Genomic DNA, 20357 nt, shown 5'->3' with positions numbered 1-20357 from the left:
TGCTCCTTCTGCTTTATCATTTGTCTATCTATCTGAACATCTCTCTGTGCACACATGTGCACACGCACATATGGACACATGCACGCTCATGCACACACACACACACAGTATTTATTTTTCTGAATTACTGGAGAGTAAGATCATGCCCCCTAAATACATCAGTGTGTTTTTCCAAAGAATAAGGATATTCTGACTAGTACATTTATCAACTTAAGTAAATTGAACATTGATACAATGTCTCTATCTCATCTGCCATCTGTATTCTACTTTTGTCAGTTGCCCCAAAAGTCACACAGTTGCTCCCTCTCTTCTCTTACTCTGTATCTCCTCTGCGCCGCCTTCAGTCAGCTGTCCCAGGAACAAAGGAATTAGAGGGCCACAGTTAGGCATGTTATGTATTTCATGCCCCACACAGCTGTCTCAGAATGACAGCACCGGCCTCACTCCAGGATAGGACTGGAAGCAGGTCAGGGTTTCCTGGTGGGCGGGAGATAGTCCTTAGGGTACGACCGACCACTGGGACCAGCAGCGGGTACTGTGTGTGCTGAAATGGGCGTGCTTGTGCCTCTGTGACACCGAGGAAGCCGGTGGGTGGAGAATGAGGAGAGGGGTGGGTAGGACACATTACGCATTGGCGGCTGAATCTGGGTGGTAGGTATGTAGGTGTTCATGGTAAATTCTTTAAACTTTGCTATACATTTGTAATTTCTTATAAAAATGTTGACAGAACTTGGCATTTCCAAAGTCAAATCTACAAACTAGGGACCCCCTTCATTCCATTCCTCTCTCCTCTGCAGGTAGCCCCACTTTTGGTTCAGAATTCCGAGGTTTGAATGTTTTAATATAAGCACTACCCACACAACTGCCCATCCTGTCTCCCTCTGTTGTTTGTGTGTGTGCCACACTGTGTGCACTGACCCCTGTGCTGTGTCTGGGCAGCACTCCCTGGCTGACTGACTTTTTGAGTACACTCAGGTCTGAAACTGTAGGCCTGCGTGCGGCCGACACTCCCCTCCCTGGCTGTGTCACTCGCTCCTGGGTGTGGCCTGCCCCTGTAGACATGTGGGTGTTCACTGAAAGCTGCAGATGAGGCGCCTGCTGCGGCCTTTTTGGCTCCTTTGAAAGGAGACACCAGATGGCAACAGAGACCTGGTCAGAGGAGAGAGACAGGGATCTCCCTGGGGGTGCGCAGGCGCTCTACACACGGGCTGTGTCTGGGAGCCCAAGGTGCTCATGTTCAGCTCTGAGGAGGCTCTCGTCCTGAAGAGTTTCAGCAGTTCTGTGGAAAGTGCGATCGAAGGAGGAATCGGAACAGAGACCTCCGGCGTCCGGACTGTGGACTCCAGCCAAGGCCGGGCTCCATGCACCAGGGGAGCTCCGGTCTGGGCTCCTGGAGGCGGGGGCGGGGGCTTCTCGGGGCCTCCAGCCCGTGAGATGCTGGAGCTAGTCTGCCACATGTCCTGAGACAAAATCCTTGGTTTTGTTCTGAGTTTGTGATTTGACTTTTGCTCGGGGGTGTTAACAATTTCCCTGTGGCTGCTACCCAGCAATGCGAAGTTGCCTGGGAGCCAGCCAGAGCCTGAGCCCATCTACTGCCCTGAGCCGAGTGCTCCAGCTGCCAGCCACTTGGCTGCCCATCTCAGGTGTCTCTCCGTTTGCTCAGGGTTGTGTCTGTCCCCCTTACCCCATACCTCTCCCGTAGAGCTAGGCACTGTTCCTGCACACATTTCCCAATTTACAGCCCTAATACTGCCTATAATCTAGTCATGCCTGTTTGGAGTAGAACTGTGTTCAAGGGAGTTTTGAAACTAGCTCCTTTCCCCAGAGAAGGAACCTTAGGAAAACGTGTGGAGAGCCTTCCTTAGCTCTGAACCACCACACACGTGTCATGGAGCTGACGGAAACTAGCCGAATATCACACCTCATTTTCCAAGTCTTGATTGGAAACGCACTGTTGTCTGAGGAGGGAAAAGCCTGGGGGGCTGGGGCTGTGTGTTGTGGGGTCTTAAGTGTTTGACAAGGGGGCCCAGTCCTCCTTGGTGCCCCTGAGCCCACCTGGAGCTGAGTAGCTGTGCTGCTGCTCTGAGACCACTTCTCACCTTCTCCCCGTAATGCCTCCACAGATTGGTACACAGAACAGCTTGGAGCTCCTCGAAGACCCCAAAGCCGAGGTAGTCGATGAGATTGCTGCCAAACTCGGCCTGAGGAAGGTACTGAGGCTTTCTGTTGGCCCTTGAGGGGGCCCTAGGCTCTGGCTGGGGACATCCGGGTGGGTGGCACGGCCAGGCTTCGTCTGGGACTGAACTCCAGCTGCTAAAGGTCAGGTGCAGGCCCAGCACGTTTTGAAGCCTCTTGTTTTTAACTGGGTGCTGGTAGCTTTTATGTTTCCTCTGATTTAAGGTAAAACAAGAACATTGCCCTAAGCATAGAAAACCAAAAAATGGTCCCCATGCAGGGGCTGGTACATTTAAATCTGCTGATCACACTTCCTGAGAACTGCCTCAAAGAGGGGAGGAGGGAAGCAGCCAGGAGCCAGACTCCTTCTTGCCCTGGAGGGGACCTCTAGGCCAGTTGTGTGTCTTTCCGCCTGCTGTGGCACACCTCTGCTACACACACACACACACACACCTTTGCTACACACACACACACCCCTGTGGTGCACCTGCGCTTCACACACACACACACACACACACCTGTGGCACACCTTTGCCACACACACACACACACATCCTGCCTGCTTCAGTCACTATGGGATTTCCTGTTCAGTTTAGACGTCTCAAGTGTGTAAGCCTTCCTGGTTTTACTGGATAGTTAGATGGAAGTTTCCTTTTTGAGTCTGTTGATCTAGTCTATCCTAGGTAAAATTTATCCTTGCTAAAACTTCCAGGAACTATAAAGATGGGTATTTTACAGGTCCATGTTGAACAGGCATTTTAATACATCTTAGAAGTTCACTGTTCATAGTTATGCAAATTTTATCCTATATTTCCTAATCAGTTTGGACAGTGAAAAATTACCTACAGTTAAAGAGGAAAAATTGGAAATGTGCTTCATAACTTAAGAATGTTCTAGAGCAAAGTCACTATATGATTTTAAGAAAAAAATGTCCTATTTCTGATAAGGAGTCAACATCTTGATTTAGGGTCATATTTTGATTTAAACTCTGGAAGTTTCTCTTGTTCAGAAGAGAAATCGGTGCAGGTCTTGATTGTTACAAGTGTGTAGCTCATGGTGATCATAATTGTAGTAGATCTGGAACTTACTTCAGTGTCTTTCTCCAAAACCCTGGTTCCTTGGCCCTTACTTTGCTCAGCTTGATTCTGATTCTGCTTTATTTACTGTTTGAGGTCACTTACCCTCTAAGTCTCACTTTCTCCATTGCCATCTTCCTTGGGTTCTTTGCTTCATGTGAGCAGTTTTAAAGAAAATAAGTCTCCAAGATCCCTGTGTCATCTGTAGGAGACGGATGTGAAGAGTTCTGTATTAGATGTTAGGCACCAGATCACTTCTCCAAAGGACAGAAGTGGGGTGTGTGCCCAGATTCCAGGCCTCCTCATCAACCTCCTGGCCAGGGCTGGTTTAGGAAGGCTTCATGGGCACAGGAGCGCCGGGGGCCACAGATCACACAGATGGCACTGTGGTGGCAGCAGAATGCGCAGGGAGGCCAACCTTGCCTCATGCTCTGGGTGGCGTTAGGGTGCACTGGTGACCCCTCAGACCCTTGTGCCCCGATGCTTCCTTCGGCTCCCAGTGGAATTCAAAGGGCAGCTGGGCAGAGTCTCCTTTGTACTGTTCCTTCTTACTGTAAGGGCCTTCCCTAGGGTCTGTTTTCTATCTCATAGAGAGAGCCCTAGCATCTGAACAGCTTTGTCTTTATGACATGTTTGCTGTCTGTCTTCCTCCTTGGTGACGGCTCCCTGTTTGCTGACATCCTGCTGACCTTGTCCACCAGCAGTTGGTACTGTAGGGACTGCTGATGGGTGGATGAGCCCGGCGGCAGCAGAGGAGGCTGGCCGGTGTCTGCTGAGCAGAGCCCGAGAGCCCAGGTGTGGCCTGACAGCCTTGCGGAGGAGCACCGATCTTAAGCTCCCCGGGCAGGAGCCAGGGAACATTTGTCATCTATTTGGGGAAAGACTCGGAAGATACTTTCCTTTTTCATGCAGGTTGGCTGGATATTTACAGACCTCGTCTCAGAAGACACCCGAAAGGGTACAGTCCGGTACAGTCGAAATAAGGTGAGGTGGGTGGGGTGCCTGCTGAGCCTCCAGCACTGGCTTGCGTGCACCTGAGGGTCTCTCCATAGCTCATCTTGGCTTTTAGTCCAAAATATTTTCAACACAGTGTTCCTGACAAATTAAGACTGAGTTTGTAAATTCTGTTCCTTGGAGCAAAACCCAGCTGGCTTTTACAAACCAGTGCTTTATAGAGGTGTGGCCTGCCTCGTGCTTCTGGCCTTCAGAGTCACTTGTGGTTTATATGAGGAGTCCATAGGGCTAGCATTGGAAGGGTTTGTTTCACTGCAGGTTTTGACGTGTTATGATTTAGTTCTTAGTATTTTCTAAAGAAATAGAAGCAGTTTTTGACATGATCTGTAAAACATGATACGCTGGCTCTCTTTCCTTAGGACACATATTTTCTGAGTTCAGAAGAATGCATCACTGCAGGAGACTTCCAAAATAAACACCCCAACATGTGTCGGCTGTCTCCAGATGGACACTTCGGATCCAAGTTTGTCACTGCAGTAGCTACAGGTACAAGTGGGGCCAGAGTCACAGCAGAGATGTTACTTCCTTGTTAATATGTTTTGTTTCAGGAGCTTTGTATTCTTGACTTACAGTACATTTTCTCAATGGGCCAATGAAACATAGATTCCCCTTTCTGGTTTATGGTAAAAATCCTGAGCTAACAGTGTCACCTGCAGAACTGCTGCTCACGGCCTCAAGGCGGCTCTTCTCATCTAGTCCTGGGCCCAGGGGAGCTTGATTCCAGATCCGAGCCCCGTCAGCCTTTGCTCTCCTTCGCAGTAGCCAAATGTGACTCGCTGTGCGGGAGAAAAGGGATGCGCTGTTTCTGTTGTCGGTTTTTGACATCATGAATGGGGGTGTGCTTTAAGAAACTGTTTCTGCAGCTTTTTTGGGATGATGTGTGGGTGTGTGGTGTTATTTCTGTTCCATGCTATGTACATTACATACATGATAAAAGATCATGGCCTCTAAAAAAATGGCACAACATTTTTTATAACATGGTTGAGATAGGTTGTTCTAGAAGGACAGAGGACCATACTGTTTACAAGGAATAAGAGTTTGAAACTTGGAGACCCAACTCATAAAAACATAATCTGGTCTGTTTTTTTAAAATAAACACTTAGCCCCATCCTGTGAGGACCTGGTTTCTACCCTAAGAGTCGATAATCCAGTTCATTGATGGTGACCATCCTTCCCAGTTCTGGAGAAAGAAGCATGCCCCCAATTAACAAACACTGGTTTACAGACAGCTGGAATGTACAAGTAACTGGATCTTTCATTAATCCCAGTTGAGCCTGTGGGAACCATGAAGAAAAGCATCTGTCACACCACCAGAGTTTTTAAGTTCCACTGATCGAAGATCCATTAGATTGACAGGCACCTTCTTTTTGAAACGAATGTGGTTTGAGGAGTGAAAGGCAGTGCTAGTTTGTGTCAGGGACAAGTTTACTCCTAAGTTGTTGCTACACCAGGTGTCAGGTGCCTAAGGGAGTGGATGGGGTGCTGGCCAGGAGCGGAGGAAGTGGTCTCCTGCTGCATGAGCCTGTCCAGGCGGCAGGAGAGCAACTGGGACCCAGCGCCAGGGTGGGGAGCAGAGAAAATGCACTCTGGCTTCACGCAGGATCCGGCCAAGCCAGCGAGCTCTGTGCTGAGAGAGCGGAAGGAGAGTAGCTTTCCACCACCTGCATCCCATTCCGTTGCCCCTCCACTGGGCTGACATTCTGGGGGCAGTAAGCTAGACTGGTAGCTCTCAAGCCTGTCAGACGGGACGCCACATTTTTAGAACATCTTGTGATACCCCTTTACTATCCAGAAATGAAGAATCATAGGGAATACTCTGCCAGTACCATTCTGGGAAAGCTGAGCGGTGGCCTGAGCTCAGCACGAAGGAGAAGTGGTGGTGAGGGTGCACGCGGCAGGCTGGGGTCGGCATGTCAGGCCGGTGGTGCCGTGATGGCTGGAGCTGGGGCGGGGGTGGGCCTGCGCAGGCTGGGCTGCAGACAAGTACCGGTGGCTCTGCCGCAGTGATGCGCCCTCCTGGATGCCTGGTAGCGCTGCCCGGCCCTGAGCTGGGGCAATGTCCCCTGCTTGCACAGTACTGCACTCCTGGGGAACGTCCTGTGTGTTAGAGCCGCATGCATTTGCTTTTGCTGTTCTGTGTGATTGGTTCTAATCTCCGGTTATCATAATAGGGGTTTTTGCCCCTGTGGGTATGCAGGGGATGTTCTAGGTCATGGGGTGCATGGACCAGTTCTTTTATTTGCGGGATCCCCCCACGCATGGCAGAGCGTCCGATGTCTCTGACCCCGGCCTGCTGAAGCAGACAGCCCCCGCCCCGTCACTGGGGCCGGCAGCATTACCTCGCCGGTGCCCAGAGCTGCTCCCGGGAGCACCGTGGCTTCGGGCTCCCGCAGGCTCCTATGATGGCCGAGCCTCTTGGTGACGGTTTCTGTGGGGAATTCCATGATGGACCAGAAGAACTGGTGCACCTTTAGAATTAGAATTAGTTTCTGACTTGGGGGCTGCCTGTACCTTCAGTTATTGATTCACCCCCTTGTTGGGACTTTGTGAATTATAGATTTTCTGTGGAATTTCTACATCTGAAATTGGCACTTCACCGAAAGGTTTTAATTACGAGGCAGTAGATAGTTTACAGTAAGGTCTGCAGCAGTGTCTTCTGTTTCTGTCTCCCCCGTGACATCGTGAGATGCTCAGGCTCACAATTCTGTCCCTTTCCCAGGGGGCAGCCGAGGGACAGGGGTTATCCAAATATCATAGATCTTCTAACCCCAAATGAAGTTCTTCCCCTACATCTGTGGTTCTTGACTAGGGACATGTGGTACCCGGTGGAGCTGTCTGAAACCCGTCCATTGCCCAGAGTTCCTGATAGGACAAGAGGGAGCCAGCCTAGTGGCGGTCGTTCCCTGGAGACCAGGCCACTGCATCCTGGGTGCATGGTGCCTCCGCAGCACAGTGCTCGCCTCTCCCCAAGCTGCTGGCCAAGCCATGAGCCCAGGTGCTAGGCAGCAGGCGCAGCAGGCCTGGCCCCTTGCTTCATGTCTGTGGCTCCGCACCCTCAAGAATGTCCCCAGTTTGAGGCCTTTAGAGAGAGAGAGTCAAGATTGTGTGTCATGAGCCTATGGGGCGTAGTGGGAGGAAGACATGTATCAGAGCTCAAGCTGAGACTCCTGTTAGGATGCCGGCACCTCTGTGTCTTGGTCATTGGGCATACCCGTTTATCTGGGCTGTGGAAGCTACTTTCTGAGGCATCTCAGGAGCAGCTATGTCTGTGTTCCTTCTGTCAAAGCCCCTTCCCATCCACATGTGGGTGTCCTGACAGGCTGATCTGGGAAGGGAGTGCTAGTTAACTTGTCTGGCCACCTCTGCATCCAACCAGTACTGGGTTTCTGGCAAGGTGAAATAAACCTCTCAAGATTTGGTCTCTTGCTCGATGTGGAAAAGGGGGACTTACCCTTCCTTTTAGTGAACCTATCTTTGGGGACTATCCATATGGACTAATTTTGCTTTTTTAGCAGCCTTCAGTTTTACAAATACTGGTCTCCATGTTTCTCTGGTTTTCAAATGCCAGAATTTTCTTTTCCTAATGACTTACCCCACTTTAATGATGAGTGTAAGAACAGTGCCCACAGTACTATGCCCACAGTAAAGTGATAGGCAAGTGCGCACCATGGGTGGCCCAGCCACACCCTTGCCCGACTTCCACCTTGTCTCTTCACAGACCAGAGCCCTCATTTCTGGGGCTGTCACAGCCCCGAACACACTAGAGGGTGTAGGGCCCCATGTCTGCTGCCTGATGTTAATATGGTGGTCATGGCTAGACCTGGCCGCCTCTCCCAGGTGTGTGGGCGCACACAGGGGGATGCTAGACGGGTTGTCAGGTGTGCCTTTGGAGCCCAGTGTGACTGAGCATTTGGAAGCCAGCTGCTACCAACTCTGGTGTGCAAAGTGGAGCAGGCGTCAGGCCCCTGGCTTGTCCCTTTGGAAACTGGCTTTGCCGCCATCCTCCACCTATGCTGGTAAATGTTTGAAAGCTAGACAGACAAAATTTCTGTTCCCTGATCAGTAACTTACTCTGTTTTGTCAGAAACTAAAATAGAGATGTTGAGGTTTTCTTTAAATTCTCCAAAGCCATAGAGAATAATGAACATTAGAATTGCCAGATGACTCTGATTCTGGAAGTGGCTGTGTCTGTGGTGGGGAAGTCGGCATGTAAGTGGTCTTGGCTTACCTCTTCCAGAGGCTCAGGCTGCGTCCTCACAGCCAGGCACCTGCTCGGTTTCACCTGACCACGTCACGCCCCCTCAACAGCTTTTTGTACCACTGGTCTTTCCCTACATCCCACTAGAGGTTTTTATGGAGTGGCTGAGCATGGTAAAGGGCGGAAGGCATGGAGGGCCCTGTGCCCTTTGGTTGTGTCCACACCCGATGTGGCTTTGCAGGTTTCCAAGGTGGAGGCCACCATGCATGCTACAAACACTGGCATTGTTTTTAGTGAGTGTGGTCTCTGCTGCTCTTGTCCCTCATGCCTGCACCTCTCCTTGTCTGCAGAGCTCACCCCTGTCTCCCATGTACTCAGGAAAGGAAGTTTGCTAGATGCAGGGCTCTGCCTGTCACTCACACATCTGCAGAAACCAAGAGCCCAAGTACCTGGTGATGCTCTGTGTAGTTTTGGGCGGATATTGGAGAGCGTTCAGTAATCTTTCCCAATTCTGAGATCTCTGAGGAGCTGTGGTGGCATCTCCATGCCCTGTATTCGAGGTCTTGTGCTCAAGCCACTCACAAAATTTTTATTGACTATTTTAGAAATCTTACCCAAGATCGACTCTTGAGAGTTTGTTCTATTGGTCTGAAGTGAAGAACAGCAGATGGGACCCGTGCTGAGTATGTTTGGGTGGATTCTCATTGAAGGTCTTTCTCTTGCAGGTGGTCCCGACAACCAGGTCCACTTTGAAGGGTACCAGGTGTCCAATCAGTGCATGGCCCTGGTCCGTGACGAGTGCCTACTGCCATGCAAGGATGCCCCTGAGCTCGGCTATGCCAAGGAGTCTAGCAGCGAGCAGTATGTGCCAGATGTGTTTTACAAGGTAAAGTATGGTGATGCAGACAGCTGAGTAGATGGGAAACTGTGAACACTGTCTTGGTCTTTACTGATTCGGGGTTTTCTGGCCCTATAGCCATTTGTCAGCTGTGGTTGTTTGAGCCCAGCTTGTGGGTAGAGGCATCCTATAGCTTTCTGGGATTTCTTATTAGCTACTCAGGCATCCATGATGTTAGGGCTTCTGACCAGAGGTGACAATAACATGCCCCGGGTCTGGGGTGTGTGACACTAAGTGAGCAGCAGAGCTTCAAGCTTCTAGAAAATGAGAAGACGGTATGGCCAGGGCATCGCCAGGAGTAAAGCTGTGTGGTTGGTAATCAGGCCCTCCTGATGGGACCACAGCTTAAGCTAACAGTTTAGACAAATAATTGCCCATTTCTAAATCTTTGTTTCTTGTGAAAGCTATAAAAACTATTTTTAGTGAGAAATGTCTGGTTTGAACATGTAGAGTCAGGGCGTCCCCGGAGGACGAGAGACACGGATCTCACCTCAGGCCTGAGCTGTTCCTAGTCTTAACCAAGGTGCCTACCTTCAGGGCAGATGCAGGTTTCGTCTGGTACCATTCTCCTGCCTGGAGGACCCCTTTCACATTTCTTACAGTGCAGGGCAGTTTTTGTCTGTCTGAAGCGTATTCTGTCGTCACTGTTGAAGGGCACTTTCACTGTACAGCATTCTGGGCTAGCAGGTAGGCCCAGCTGTGGTGTTGCTGATGGGGAGCCGGCTGTCGCCTTGTGTTCTTGTCTATGATGCAGCTGGCTTCCTGCTGGCTGCTCATCCCGTCCCCTCTTTATCACTGCCTTTTTGCAGTTTCATCATGATGTGCCTGGGCACTTTTCCTCGGGTAGCCTGTGCTTGGGGTTTATTGAGCTTCTTGGGTCTGTGGGTCTTTTAGCTGTTGTGTTGTTTTTTGTTTGCCATGAAAAACTGCTGCAAAGGGCGGCCGTGGAACCGCACTGCATGCTGCGCCTCAGCCCTGCAGTCTGGATCTGGGCAAGTGTGGCTGTGCTCTCTGCTCAGAGTCTGTTGGGGACGGCCCTGGTCTCCGTCAAGGCTTTGGTGTCATCTGTGGCATGAGGCGTTGGCAGCGCTCAGTCCTGGGCACCAGGGCATGATGGTGCATGGCGTGGCAGTTCGGTGCTTCTCCTTCGGGCTTGCGGGAGCAGCTGGGACAGCCACCAGCTTGGGCCTGGGGAGGGCTCCGGCTCCTGATTTGGCCACCCACCCAGATGATAAGGTCATCTGATTTTAAGTTCAGTTGATGAGTGACCCTAATTACTCACCAAACCTCCTTTGCCACATGAGGGGACATAGTCACAGTCCTGGGGAGAAGGGTGGGAAGCACTTCTAGTAGGTTTCAGAGTTCTCTGCATGGCATCCATTCTTTGATCACTCCCTCTCCCCTGGGGCTCCAGCCACACAGGCCTCAACTCTGTTGATGTTATTTCCATCTGCCTGCTTCCTGTGTTCCACTGTGGCAGTTTCTGTTGCTGTCTTCTGGCTCGTGCAGTGCCTGATCCGCAGTCTGTCCCAGCTAGGATATTTCATTGCTCCAAGTTCAGTTTGTCATTTTTGTTTCCCATGTTTCAGCTTAGCTTTTTGAACATGCGCGATACAGTTACCATGTCTGTTTTGATGTCCTTATCTACTAATTCTGTCACTGGATCCATTTCGATGAATCTTTCTTCCTGATCATGGGCTGCAGTCATGTTATTTTAAGGCCCTGTGTCCAGCGTTTGGATTGTCTGTGGGTTTGCAGCTGTTGTCTGCTTGGATCATTTGTCTTTCCTCTTCACACACTTGGTGAGTTTTTGCCATGTGCTGGTCTTGGTATGTTAAAAAGCCCTAGACCTCAGAGGACCTTTCCACCAGAGAGTACTTTGCCTTCCTCCAGCGGGGACACAGGGTGGTGGGCTGTCTGCCTCATCAAAGCAGTGCTCAGCTGGGCCAGATCTGACTTGCACTTGGGTAGGACGGTCTACTGCTGAAGCCTTTTCAGTGTCACCTCCAGATGTTCTGAGCAGTGGCTCCTGCCTGGGCAGAGTCTGAACTCTCATCCAAGACGGACAGGCGCTCAAGCAGGAGAGGGCTTCGTCTCAGTGCCATTGATCCCTCTCCCTGGCTTTTCATCGATTGCTTTTATTTATTTATTTTTAAAAAATTTTTATGAGAAGACATCTATTTATTGTTCCTGCAGAAAAGACCTGGAGTTATAAACACTAGTCTTAATGTGGGGTTAATTTTCTTTCTTCTTGTTCTTTTTTTATTTTGTTATCATTAATCTACAATTACATGAAGAACATTGTTTACTAGGCTCCCCCCTTCACCAAGTACCCCCCACAACCTCCACTACAGTCACTATCCATCAACGTAGTAAGATGTTATAGAATCACTACTTGTCTTCTCTGTGTTGCACAGCCCTCCCCATTCCCCCCCCACACTATACATGCTAATCATAATGCCCCCTTTCTTCTTCCCCCCCCTTATCCCTCCCTCCCACCCATCCTCCCCAGTCCCCTTTCCCTTTGGTAACCGTTAGTCCATTCTTGGGTTCTGTGATTCTGCTGCTGTTTTGTTCCTTCAGTTTTCCTTTGTTCTTATACTCCACAGATGAGTGAAATCATTTGGTATTTGTCTTTCTCTGCCTGGCTTATTTCACTGAGCATAATACCCACTAGCTCCATCCGTGTTGTTGCAAATGGTAGGATCTGTTTTTTTCTTATGGCTGAGTAATATTCCATTGTCTATATGTACCACATCTTCTTTATCAATTCATTTACTGATGGACACTCAGGTTGCTTCCATATCTTGGCTATTGTAAATAGTGCAGCGATAAACATAGGGGTGCATCTGTCTTTTTCAAACTGGAGTGCTGCATTATCAGGGTAAATTCCTAGAAGTGGAATTCCTGGGTCAAATGGTATTTCTAGTTTGAGTTTTTTGAGGAACCTCCATACTGCTTTCCACAATGGTTGAACTAATTTACATTCCCACCAGCAGTGTAGGAGGGTTCCCCTTTCTCCACAACCTCACCAACATTTGTTGTTGTTTGTCTTTTGGATGGTAGCCATCCTTACTGGTGTGAGGTGATATCTCATTGTGGTTTTAATTTGCATTTCTCTGATGACAAGCAATGTGGAGCATCTTTTCATGTGTCTGTTGCCCAACTGAATTTCTTCTTTGGAGAACTGTCTGTTCAGATCCTCTGCCCATTTTTTAATTGGATTATTTGCTTTTTGTTTGTTGAAGCATGTGAGCTCTTTATATATTTTGGATGTCAACCCTTTATCGGATCTGTCATTTATGAATATATTCTCCCATACCGTAGGATACCTTTTTGTTCTATTGATGGTGTCCTTTGCTGTACAGAAGCTTTTCAGCTTGATACAGTCCCACTTGTTCTTTTTTGCCTTTGTTTTCCTTGCCTGGGGAGATATGTTCATGAAGAAGTCACTCATGTTTATGTCCATGAGATTTTTGCCTATGTTTTTTTCTAAGAGTTTTATGGTTTCATGACTTACATTCAGGTCTTTGATCCATTCTGAATTTACTTTTGTATATAGGGTTAGACAGTGATCCAGTTTCACTCTCCTACATGTAGCTGTCCAGTTTTGCCAGCACCATCTGTTGAAGAGACTGTCATTTCCCCATTGTATGTCCATGGCTCCTTTATCGTATATTAATTGGCCATATATATTTGTGTTAATGTTTGGAGTCTCTATTCTGTTCCACTGGTCTGTGGCTCTGTTCTTGTGCCAGTACCAAATTGTCTTGATTACTGTGGCTTTGTAATAGAGCCTGAGGTTGGGGAATGAGATTCCCCCACTTTATTCTTCCTTCTCAGGATTGCTTTGGCTATTCGGGGTCTTTAGTGTTTCCATATGAATTTTTGAACTATTTGTTCCAGTTCATTGAAGAATGTTGTTGGTAATTTGATAGGGATTGCATCAAATCTGTATATTGCTTTGGGCAGGATGGCCATTTTGATGATATTAATTCTTCCTAGCCAGGAGCATGGGATGAGTTTCCATTTGTTAGTGACCTCTTTAATTTCTCTTAAGAGTGTCTTATAGTTTTCAGGGTATAGGTCTTTCACTTCTTTGGTTAGGTTTATTCCTAGGTATTTTATTCTTTTTGATGCAATTGTGAATTTGATGCAAATTGTGAATTTGATGCAATTGTTTTCCTGATTTCTCTTTCTATTGGTTCATTGTTAGTAGATAGGAAAGCCACAGATTTCTGTGTTAATTTTGTATCCTGCAACTTTACTATATTCCAATATCAGTTCTAGTAGTTTTGGAGTGGAGTCTTTAGGGTTTTTTATGTACAATATCATGTCATCTGCAAATAGTGACAGTTTAACTTCTTCTTTACCAATCTGGATTCCTTGTAATTCTTTGTTTTGTCTGATTGCCGTGGCTAGGACCTCTAGTACTATGTTAAATAACAGTGGGGAGAGTGGGCATCCCCGTCTTGTTCCCGATCTCAGAGGAAAAACTTTCAGCTTCTCGCTGTTCAGTATGATGTTGGCTGTGGGTTTATCATAAATGGCCTTTATTATGTTGAGGTACTTGCCCTCTATACCCATTTTGCTGATAGTTTTTATCATGAATGGATGTTGAATTTTCTCGAATGCTTTTTCAGCATCTATGGAGATGATCATGTGGTTTTTGTCTTTCTTTTTGTTGATGTGGTGGATGATGTTAATGGATTTTCGAATGTTGTACCATCCTTGCATCCCTGGGATGAATCCCACTTGGTCGTGGTGTATGATCCTTTTGATATATTTTTGAATTCGGTTTGCTAATATTTTATTGGGTATTTTTGCATCTACATTTATCAGGGATATTGGTCTGTAATTTTCTTTTTTGGTGGGGTCTTTGCTTGGTTTTGGTATTAGGGTAATGTTGGCTTCATAGAATGAGTTTGGGAGTATTCCCTCCTCTTCTATTTTTGGAAAACTTAAAGGAGAATGGGTATTATGTCTTCTTTGTATGTCAGATAAAATTCCGAGGTAAATCCATCTGGCCTGGGGGTTTTGTTCTTGGGTAGTTTTTTGATTACTGCTTCAATTTCTTTGCTGGTAATTGGTTTGTTTAGATTTTGTGTTTCTTCCTTGCTTAGTATTGGAAGGTTGTATTTTTCTAGGAAGTTGTCCATTTCTTCTAGGTTTTCCAGCTTGTTAGCATATAGGGTTTCATAGTAGTCTCTAATAGTTCTTTGTCATCGATTGTTTTTTGCATCCCCAGGTCCCTTCTGTCAGCTGGTCCTGTGGCTGAAATACCGGGAGAGTGCCTGTCAGGAGCTTGGCCTCCCCCACCTCTCAGAGTTAAACAGCATCCCGTGTGGGGACCAGCTGACACCCAGGCCCTGGTCTCCAGTTTTGTGGCCTGCCTGCCCTGCACATCTGCTGAAAGCTTGGCTGCTCTCTCTGTCTCCGGCAGGGGCTGTGTGACCAGCCACACTCCTGTCTTCAGGCTGGCATCAGCTGCCCCAGGCCACTGTCGGAACCCTTTGGAGTTCAGTCTGTTTGGTCCTTGTTTATCTTTGCTGCTCCCGTAGATCTCTGACAGCCTCAAAGTGCAGCTCTTACCGTTTATTTGTTCCTTGTTGTGGGAGTGCTGACCTGCCTTGATGAGGAAGGGGAGGTCCTTTTTCTTTTACCGTTGTTGCCCACTTTGAATATTTCATCATACTGATCATGCTTCTGTTCTAGAATTTTCCTTGCAGCCCTTTCATGATGAGGAAATAGTTGTTCCCATTCCAGTAGGATGGCCCTGGTTTGCCTGTAGGTGCACAGCAGCACCCACAGGGGTCGTGACGCTGGCTTCCAGTGCGCGTCTTGCTTCCTGGGAGCTTTGTGGGTGCTTCCTGGGAGCTTTGTGGGTATTTCTTCTCATCCTCACTCACAGCAGCCATAGGGTTGGTCTTGGTACGATTGTCGTCATCGTCATCCTCATCGTCCTCCCTGATTTCCAGCTGAGGAAAGGGAGGCTCCGGGGTTCATGTGGCTGGTAAACAGAGAGGCGCGCACGGAGGGCTGTGGTGGCAGATTCTGGGCCTCCAGCGTGCTGCTGCGGGGGGCCTCCCTTCCCAGTGCGCTCTTGAATCTGTGCGGCTCCGTGTGCCTGTGCCGCTCGCCTAGCCAGGGAGAGTTGTGGGGTGGATAAAGAGTCCTGTTTGGAGAGCCAGACACCCTGCGTGCGACCCGGCCCAGAGGTCCCCCTCTTTTGCTGTCTCTGCCGACTCTTCCAAGGTGAGCCCGAAGCCTTGGAGTCGGTCCCCTCTGTGGATGACCCCCCAGGAGCGCGTGCTCTGAGTCCGTGGGGGGAGGCTTGACGGCAGCGCTTGCAGCATCAGCTCGTTGGGTTCTGTGATGTCCCGCACACCCTTTCTTAGGTCAGTACCGCACTGAATGAAATTTTCTCCTACTGTAAGTGTATTTAGACACTGCGTTTATAAAGAAAATGATTTTGAACAGTAGGTACTAATACTGATGACTTTGTCAAGAACATGTATTCTAGAGTGCCATTTAAGTCAGTTTAATTCCTTAATGGTTTTTCACTATGGTGTAATGTTTTCCCTTTCCCTGTTTTGTTATCCTGGTTTTTCATTAGAATGAGTTTCATTGCAGGCATACTATAAAGATTTAATTAATCAGAATCCATTTTTGAATCATTTCTATTGTGAAATAGCCTGCATATGAAAGAGTCAGTAAAATGTGTTAAGTAAGAATAATAAAACACATGGGCTTTATCCTTCAGCAATACAGTGATGTCGGTATCGAGGAGCCTTTGGGGCCCTTGCCCGCAGCGTCTTCATTGTGTGGCTTCTCCACTGTTTGCACCACCTGTGGGGTATCCTTGTCTGCCTCTTCAACTTTATGTAAATTTAAGCCTGTGTGAGATTATTTCCTGGTGCCTCCCACCCCTTCCTCTTTGCTCAGCTGGCCTGAACTGCACCTCACGGGTGTGTGGGGCTCAGAGGCTTCGTTCCCACTGCTGTGGCTGGTATGCAGCAGCCCTGCCCCTGCTCCCGGTGGGCATGCAGGAAGCCTGTGGGCCTTTCCTTCTGTGAGTAGCCCTGCTGTCCAGCTCTAGTCTCTGAATCCTGGTGCATGTTGCATGAACTTAGAGTCCTGGAGGCCGGGAGGGCCCAGGTGGGGGATGGCTAGGAGGTGGGGTTTGCGCTGTTCTTTTTGACCAAATACCAACAGTCAGTGAGAGTTCCATTTCTCCACAGATGCACCACCACTTGGTGTCATGTAGTATCTGAGGTTTAAACGTGGATTTCTTCAGTTACTAAAGAGGCTGAACATTTTTAATTACATCACATTTTACTGGTTATAGTGTCTATTGATGAATTCTTTCTCATGGCCATTACACTGTGTCCAAGATACCTAGGCCAGTATTTGATAATTTCCTTAAAATGATTTTAAATTTAAAATTAAAAAAATTTTAAATAAATGTGTGCACTTCTGGCCATTGTTTTTTTTTTGCTGTTTTTATTATTTCTAGCAAGTCTAAATTTTGAAACAGCTTGATTGAGATACAATTCATGGGGCTTGCTTCTTTAAACATAGTGTGTGGTTCAATGGTTTGGAGTGTGGCCACAGCGCCATGCAGCCATTACCAGAGTTGAATTCTAGAACATTCTGCCTTCCTGAAAGGAAACCCCGTTGTCCAGCTGTCACGTCCCTTCCCTCCCAGCTTCCCAACCCTGGGCTGGCACTGACGTGCTTTTGGCCCACGGGTTTGCCTGAGGAAATCATACAGTGTGTGGTCTTCGTGACTGGCTTCTCTTACACCTGACGCATGTCATCAGGGTCCGTCTGTGGTCACACCCTGTAGTACTTCATCCTTATTGAGGAATAATGCTGTGTGTGCGCACCACGCCACCCGGGGGTGTCAGACCACTGGGAGAACACCCGGGAGCAGACACAGGCCTGTGTCCTCACGGATCAGAAGTAGAGCTGGTGGCTGTCCGGCACAGTCCACTCTGCAGTCAGGTGTCTGTGTTACAGGGGGGCGGGGGGAGGGGACAGGAGTGTGTAGGGCAGCCATGGTTTTCGCCTTGTTCTGTCTCCTCCTCGGCTCTCTGGGATGGAGGCCGTACGCTGCTGCCGCTGTGGCCGAGGGATGCTGGAGGGGACCTCAGAGCCTTGCTGGAAAAGCCGGGCCCGTTAGTAGAGTCCTGTCCTCAGCTGCAGCCGTGCCGTTCCTGTCACCACATTAAGAGGTGCCTGTGGGGCAAAGGACAGTGGCTCCGCTGTTTCTGCTCCTTTAGATCGTTGCTTCTGGGGGCGGCTCACTTGGGCACCTCTCAGACTGGGGGACAGTGAAGGAGAGAATGGGGGAGTGCTCCATGGTGGTCTGTGAGGAGGCAGCTCTCAAGCCCTCCTCTCTCCGGTAGTGTTTAATGAAAGTGATCTGGCTCCCAGCACGGGCCTCGCCCGTGGGCAGGTCATGTTTGTGCGTCAGATGCTTTGAAGAATCACAAGCTGTAAACTCTTATTAAATGTCCATACATCAAATCACACCTAGAAATTAGCATGAGGGTTAGCTGTTCTCCCCCACAAGTTCCTACCTAACAAGGTGCATTTGTAACACAGTGTTTTATAATGCAAAATCAATGTTCTGACTCATTTTTAGAACCTAAGACCTGGTGGTGCTGTCCTGAGATTTAGAGAGTTTCATTTAACCGTTTTTGGACCAGCTTGCCTGTCTGTGGGCGGTGACAGCTGGGGTCCTCACGGAGAAGCTCAGCATGTGTCTTATAGCTGAGGCTCTTCACCCGGGCTGCCTGGCATCGTTAGAGGACTTGAGCAGTGCCGTGGGCCTCTGGCTCAACCCTGGCACATGCTCCAGAGACTTCCATGCATAGTAAGGATGAACACATCACTTGATTAATCAAACCCCCATCTGTTCTCTTTTCAAAGTTTTAAAAATTAAATATCGAGTACATATGAGAGATTTTATTTATTTATAAAATATGTTTAAGGAACAAAGAATACCAAACCCTGAGTCTCTGCTCTGAGTTTAAAGACCAGGACGTTCCTGTGGCCTTGGAAGCCCCTGTGACCCTCCCCTCTGCTTCTCCCTCTTCTCTCCCCCTCGGGAGGGGACTGCGGTTTTCAGTGTCATGCTGAGACTTTTGCCTTTCCTCCTCCGCGTGCCCTGTGCGTTGCTTTCCTAACCAGGTAGTGTCGCCTGTTGCTGTGCTCCGTAGGTGGGAAGTGGTGCCCTTCCTGTCCCCCAGAGACTTGCTGTGCTCACTCTCCCATGAAGCTGCCTGAGACCCACTGTGTGGTTGCCCATGTCAGCCTCGGCCCAGCACCCTGGTTGTACCGAACTGACCTCCACTAGCCCACAAGTGTCCCTGTCACACCCCCCATTCAGGCTTCAACATGGTGTTTCGTGGAGTTGTAATGCTCCGACCCTTGAGGTCAGGCTCCTGTTTGTTTGTTTATGGGCTGTGAAGTGCATGTTCAGTCCAATCCCTGTTTTTCTCCCCCAGTTGCTTTGTCTTCATCTTAGTCCCTGTACTCTGCACCCTGACCCTTCATCAGCTGGGTGTGTAACTTAGTGTGCTGTCCTTCCAGGATCTAGTGTCATGTGGTGCAGGAGGTTTGCGTTTCAGGCTAGCTTTATGACTCTTGTCTTTGTGGTTTGGCATTTTGAACAGTAAACATAGTTTGTTGTCTTCTATGAGGTTTATGATTTTGTCTTAAATGTTTAGGTTCTTAGTTCTCCTGAATTGTTTTAGATGTTTGGTGTGAGGTAGGGACCTGGTTTCTTTCTTAATATTTTTTAACCATGTGGATAATCAACCTTCTGAATCCCATTTATTGAAAAAGCCCCTTCTTCCCCTGTGAATCTATGGTGCTTCTCTGTCATTGGTGTCTCCACAAACATGGCATGTTTCTGTCTCCATTCCACTCCACGGGCCGTGTTTCTTCACCCAGCATTAGCACCACACGCTCTTCATCACCTTATTGTCATTCTTTATACCTCTTACTCCCACCCCACCTTGCTTTCCAGGAGCCCAGGCTGTTCCTGACATTTCACTCTTCCGTATTAATTTTAGGACTGGCTTGCAAGCTGCCTCAAAATAAACAGGTCTCGTGAGGATTTCGTGAGCCCCGTTTGCTGCAGAATCGCCCCCGAGCGTGGGAGGTGCCGTGCGCATGTTACTTTCCTCGTTGTCTCTCGGAAAGTCTTGCCCGTCACTGTTAGATTGTCCCTAGGTACTTTATAGTTTGTGCATGTTGCAAATAGCATCTTTTAAAAATCACTTTGTCAAGTGATTGAAACTGGTACATATTTTTAATTCAGCTTTGCTGTATTCATTCCTCTGGTTTATATATATATTCTCTTCGGGTTTTCTACACAGACAAGCATGTTATCCAGTAATGACAGTCCTGGTTTTCCGTTCCTAATCATTTGCTCCTCGTGCTGGCTGGAGCTTCAGAATGTATAGTCTTGTTTTTAATCATGAAATGAATGCCCTCAGGATTTCATCATTAACCATGACTTTGTTGTGGGTTTTTTATAGTTTTTTTTGTTTTGGTAAATATCCTTTTATCAGTTGGAACATGCTTTTTATTTCCATGGCTCATCAGTTGCTTAAAGTTAAGCGGTGAGTTCCCTTTTGTCATGGACGTGTTGTTTCCTTAATCATACCACCATTTTCTTAGATTGCTTCCTGGCTGTTGTGAGAGCAGGCTAGAAGTGCTTCCTGGGGTTGTTGATAGCCCTGTAGGGTTTGAGACCCTCGTTTCTCATATGTTTCAGGAAAATAATCAGTTTGCGCAAAGAGACCTATGAAAGCAAGCATTGAAATAATCCTTTTAGTCTTCCTGTGGGCTTTGGTGTTGGATTTAAAATATACATTGTAAAAAGCACTCGCACCAGTGTTTGTCTGAGGTTGTTCATCATGGTCTTATCTGGGGTAACAGAAATTGGAAGCTATTTAAAAGCCCAGTGACAAGGGCATTA

The 20357-nt window shown here is 48.2% G+C and overlaps 1 protein-coding gene across 3 annotated transcripts in view; it reads left to right on the top strand.

Moving 5' to 3' along the window:
* The window catches only part of NPLOC4 (NPL4 homolog, ubiquitin recognition factor), a 57898-nt gene that overhangs the window by 20635 nt on the left and 16906 nt on the right, over window positions 1-20357 (top strand). For all 3 annotated transcript variants that reach the window (XM_073236108.1, XM_073236107.1, XM_073236109.1), the window contains 4 exons: window positions 2124-2210; window positions 4164-4235; window positions 4625-4751; window positions 9189-9349. In XM_073236108.1, coding sequence (XP_073092209.1) covers window positions 2124-2210; window positions 4164-4235; window positions 4625-4751; window positions 9189-9349 — 447 coding nt within the window. The remainder of the gene's footprint in view (window positions 1-2123; window positions 2211-4163; window positions 4236-4624; window positions 4752-9188; window positions 9350-20357) is intronic.

This window comes from Manis javanica, chromosome 4, assembly GCF_040802235.1.
Source record: "Manis javanica isolate MJ-LG chromosome 4, MJ_LKY, whole genome shotgun sequence".
In the NCBI taxonomy this organism is placed as follows: Eukaryota; Metazoa; Chordata; class Mammalia; order Pholidota; family Manidae; genus Manis; species Manis javanica.
Note: the sequence above shows the minus strand (reverse complement) of the source record. Positions and strands in the feature narration are given on the sequence as shown.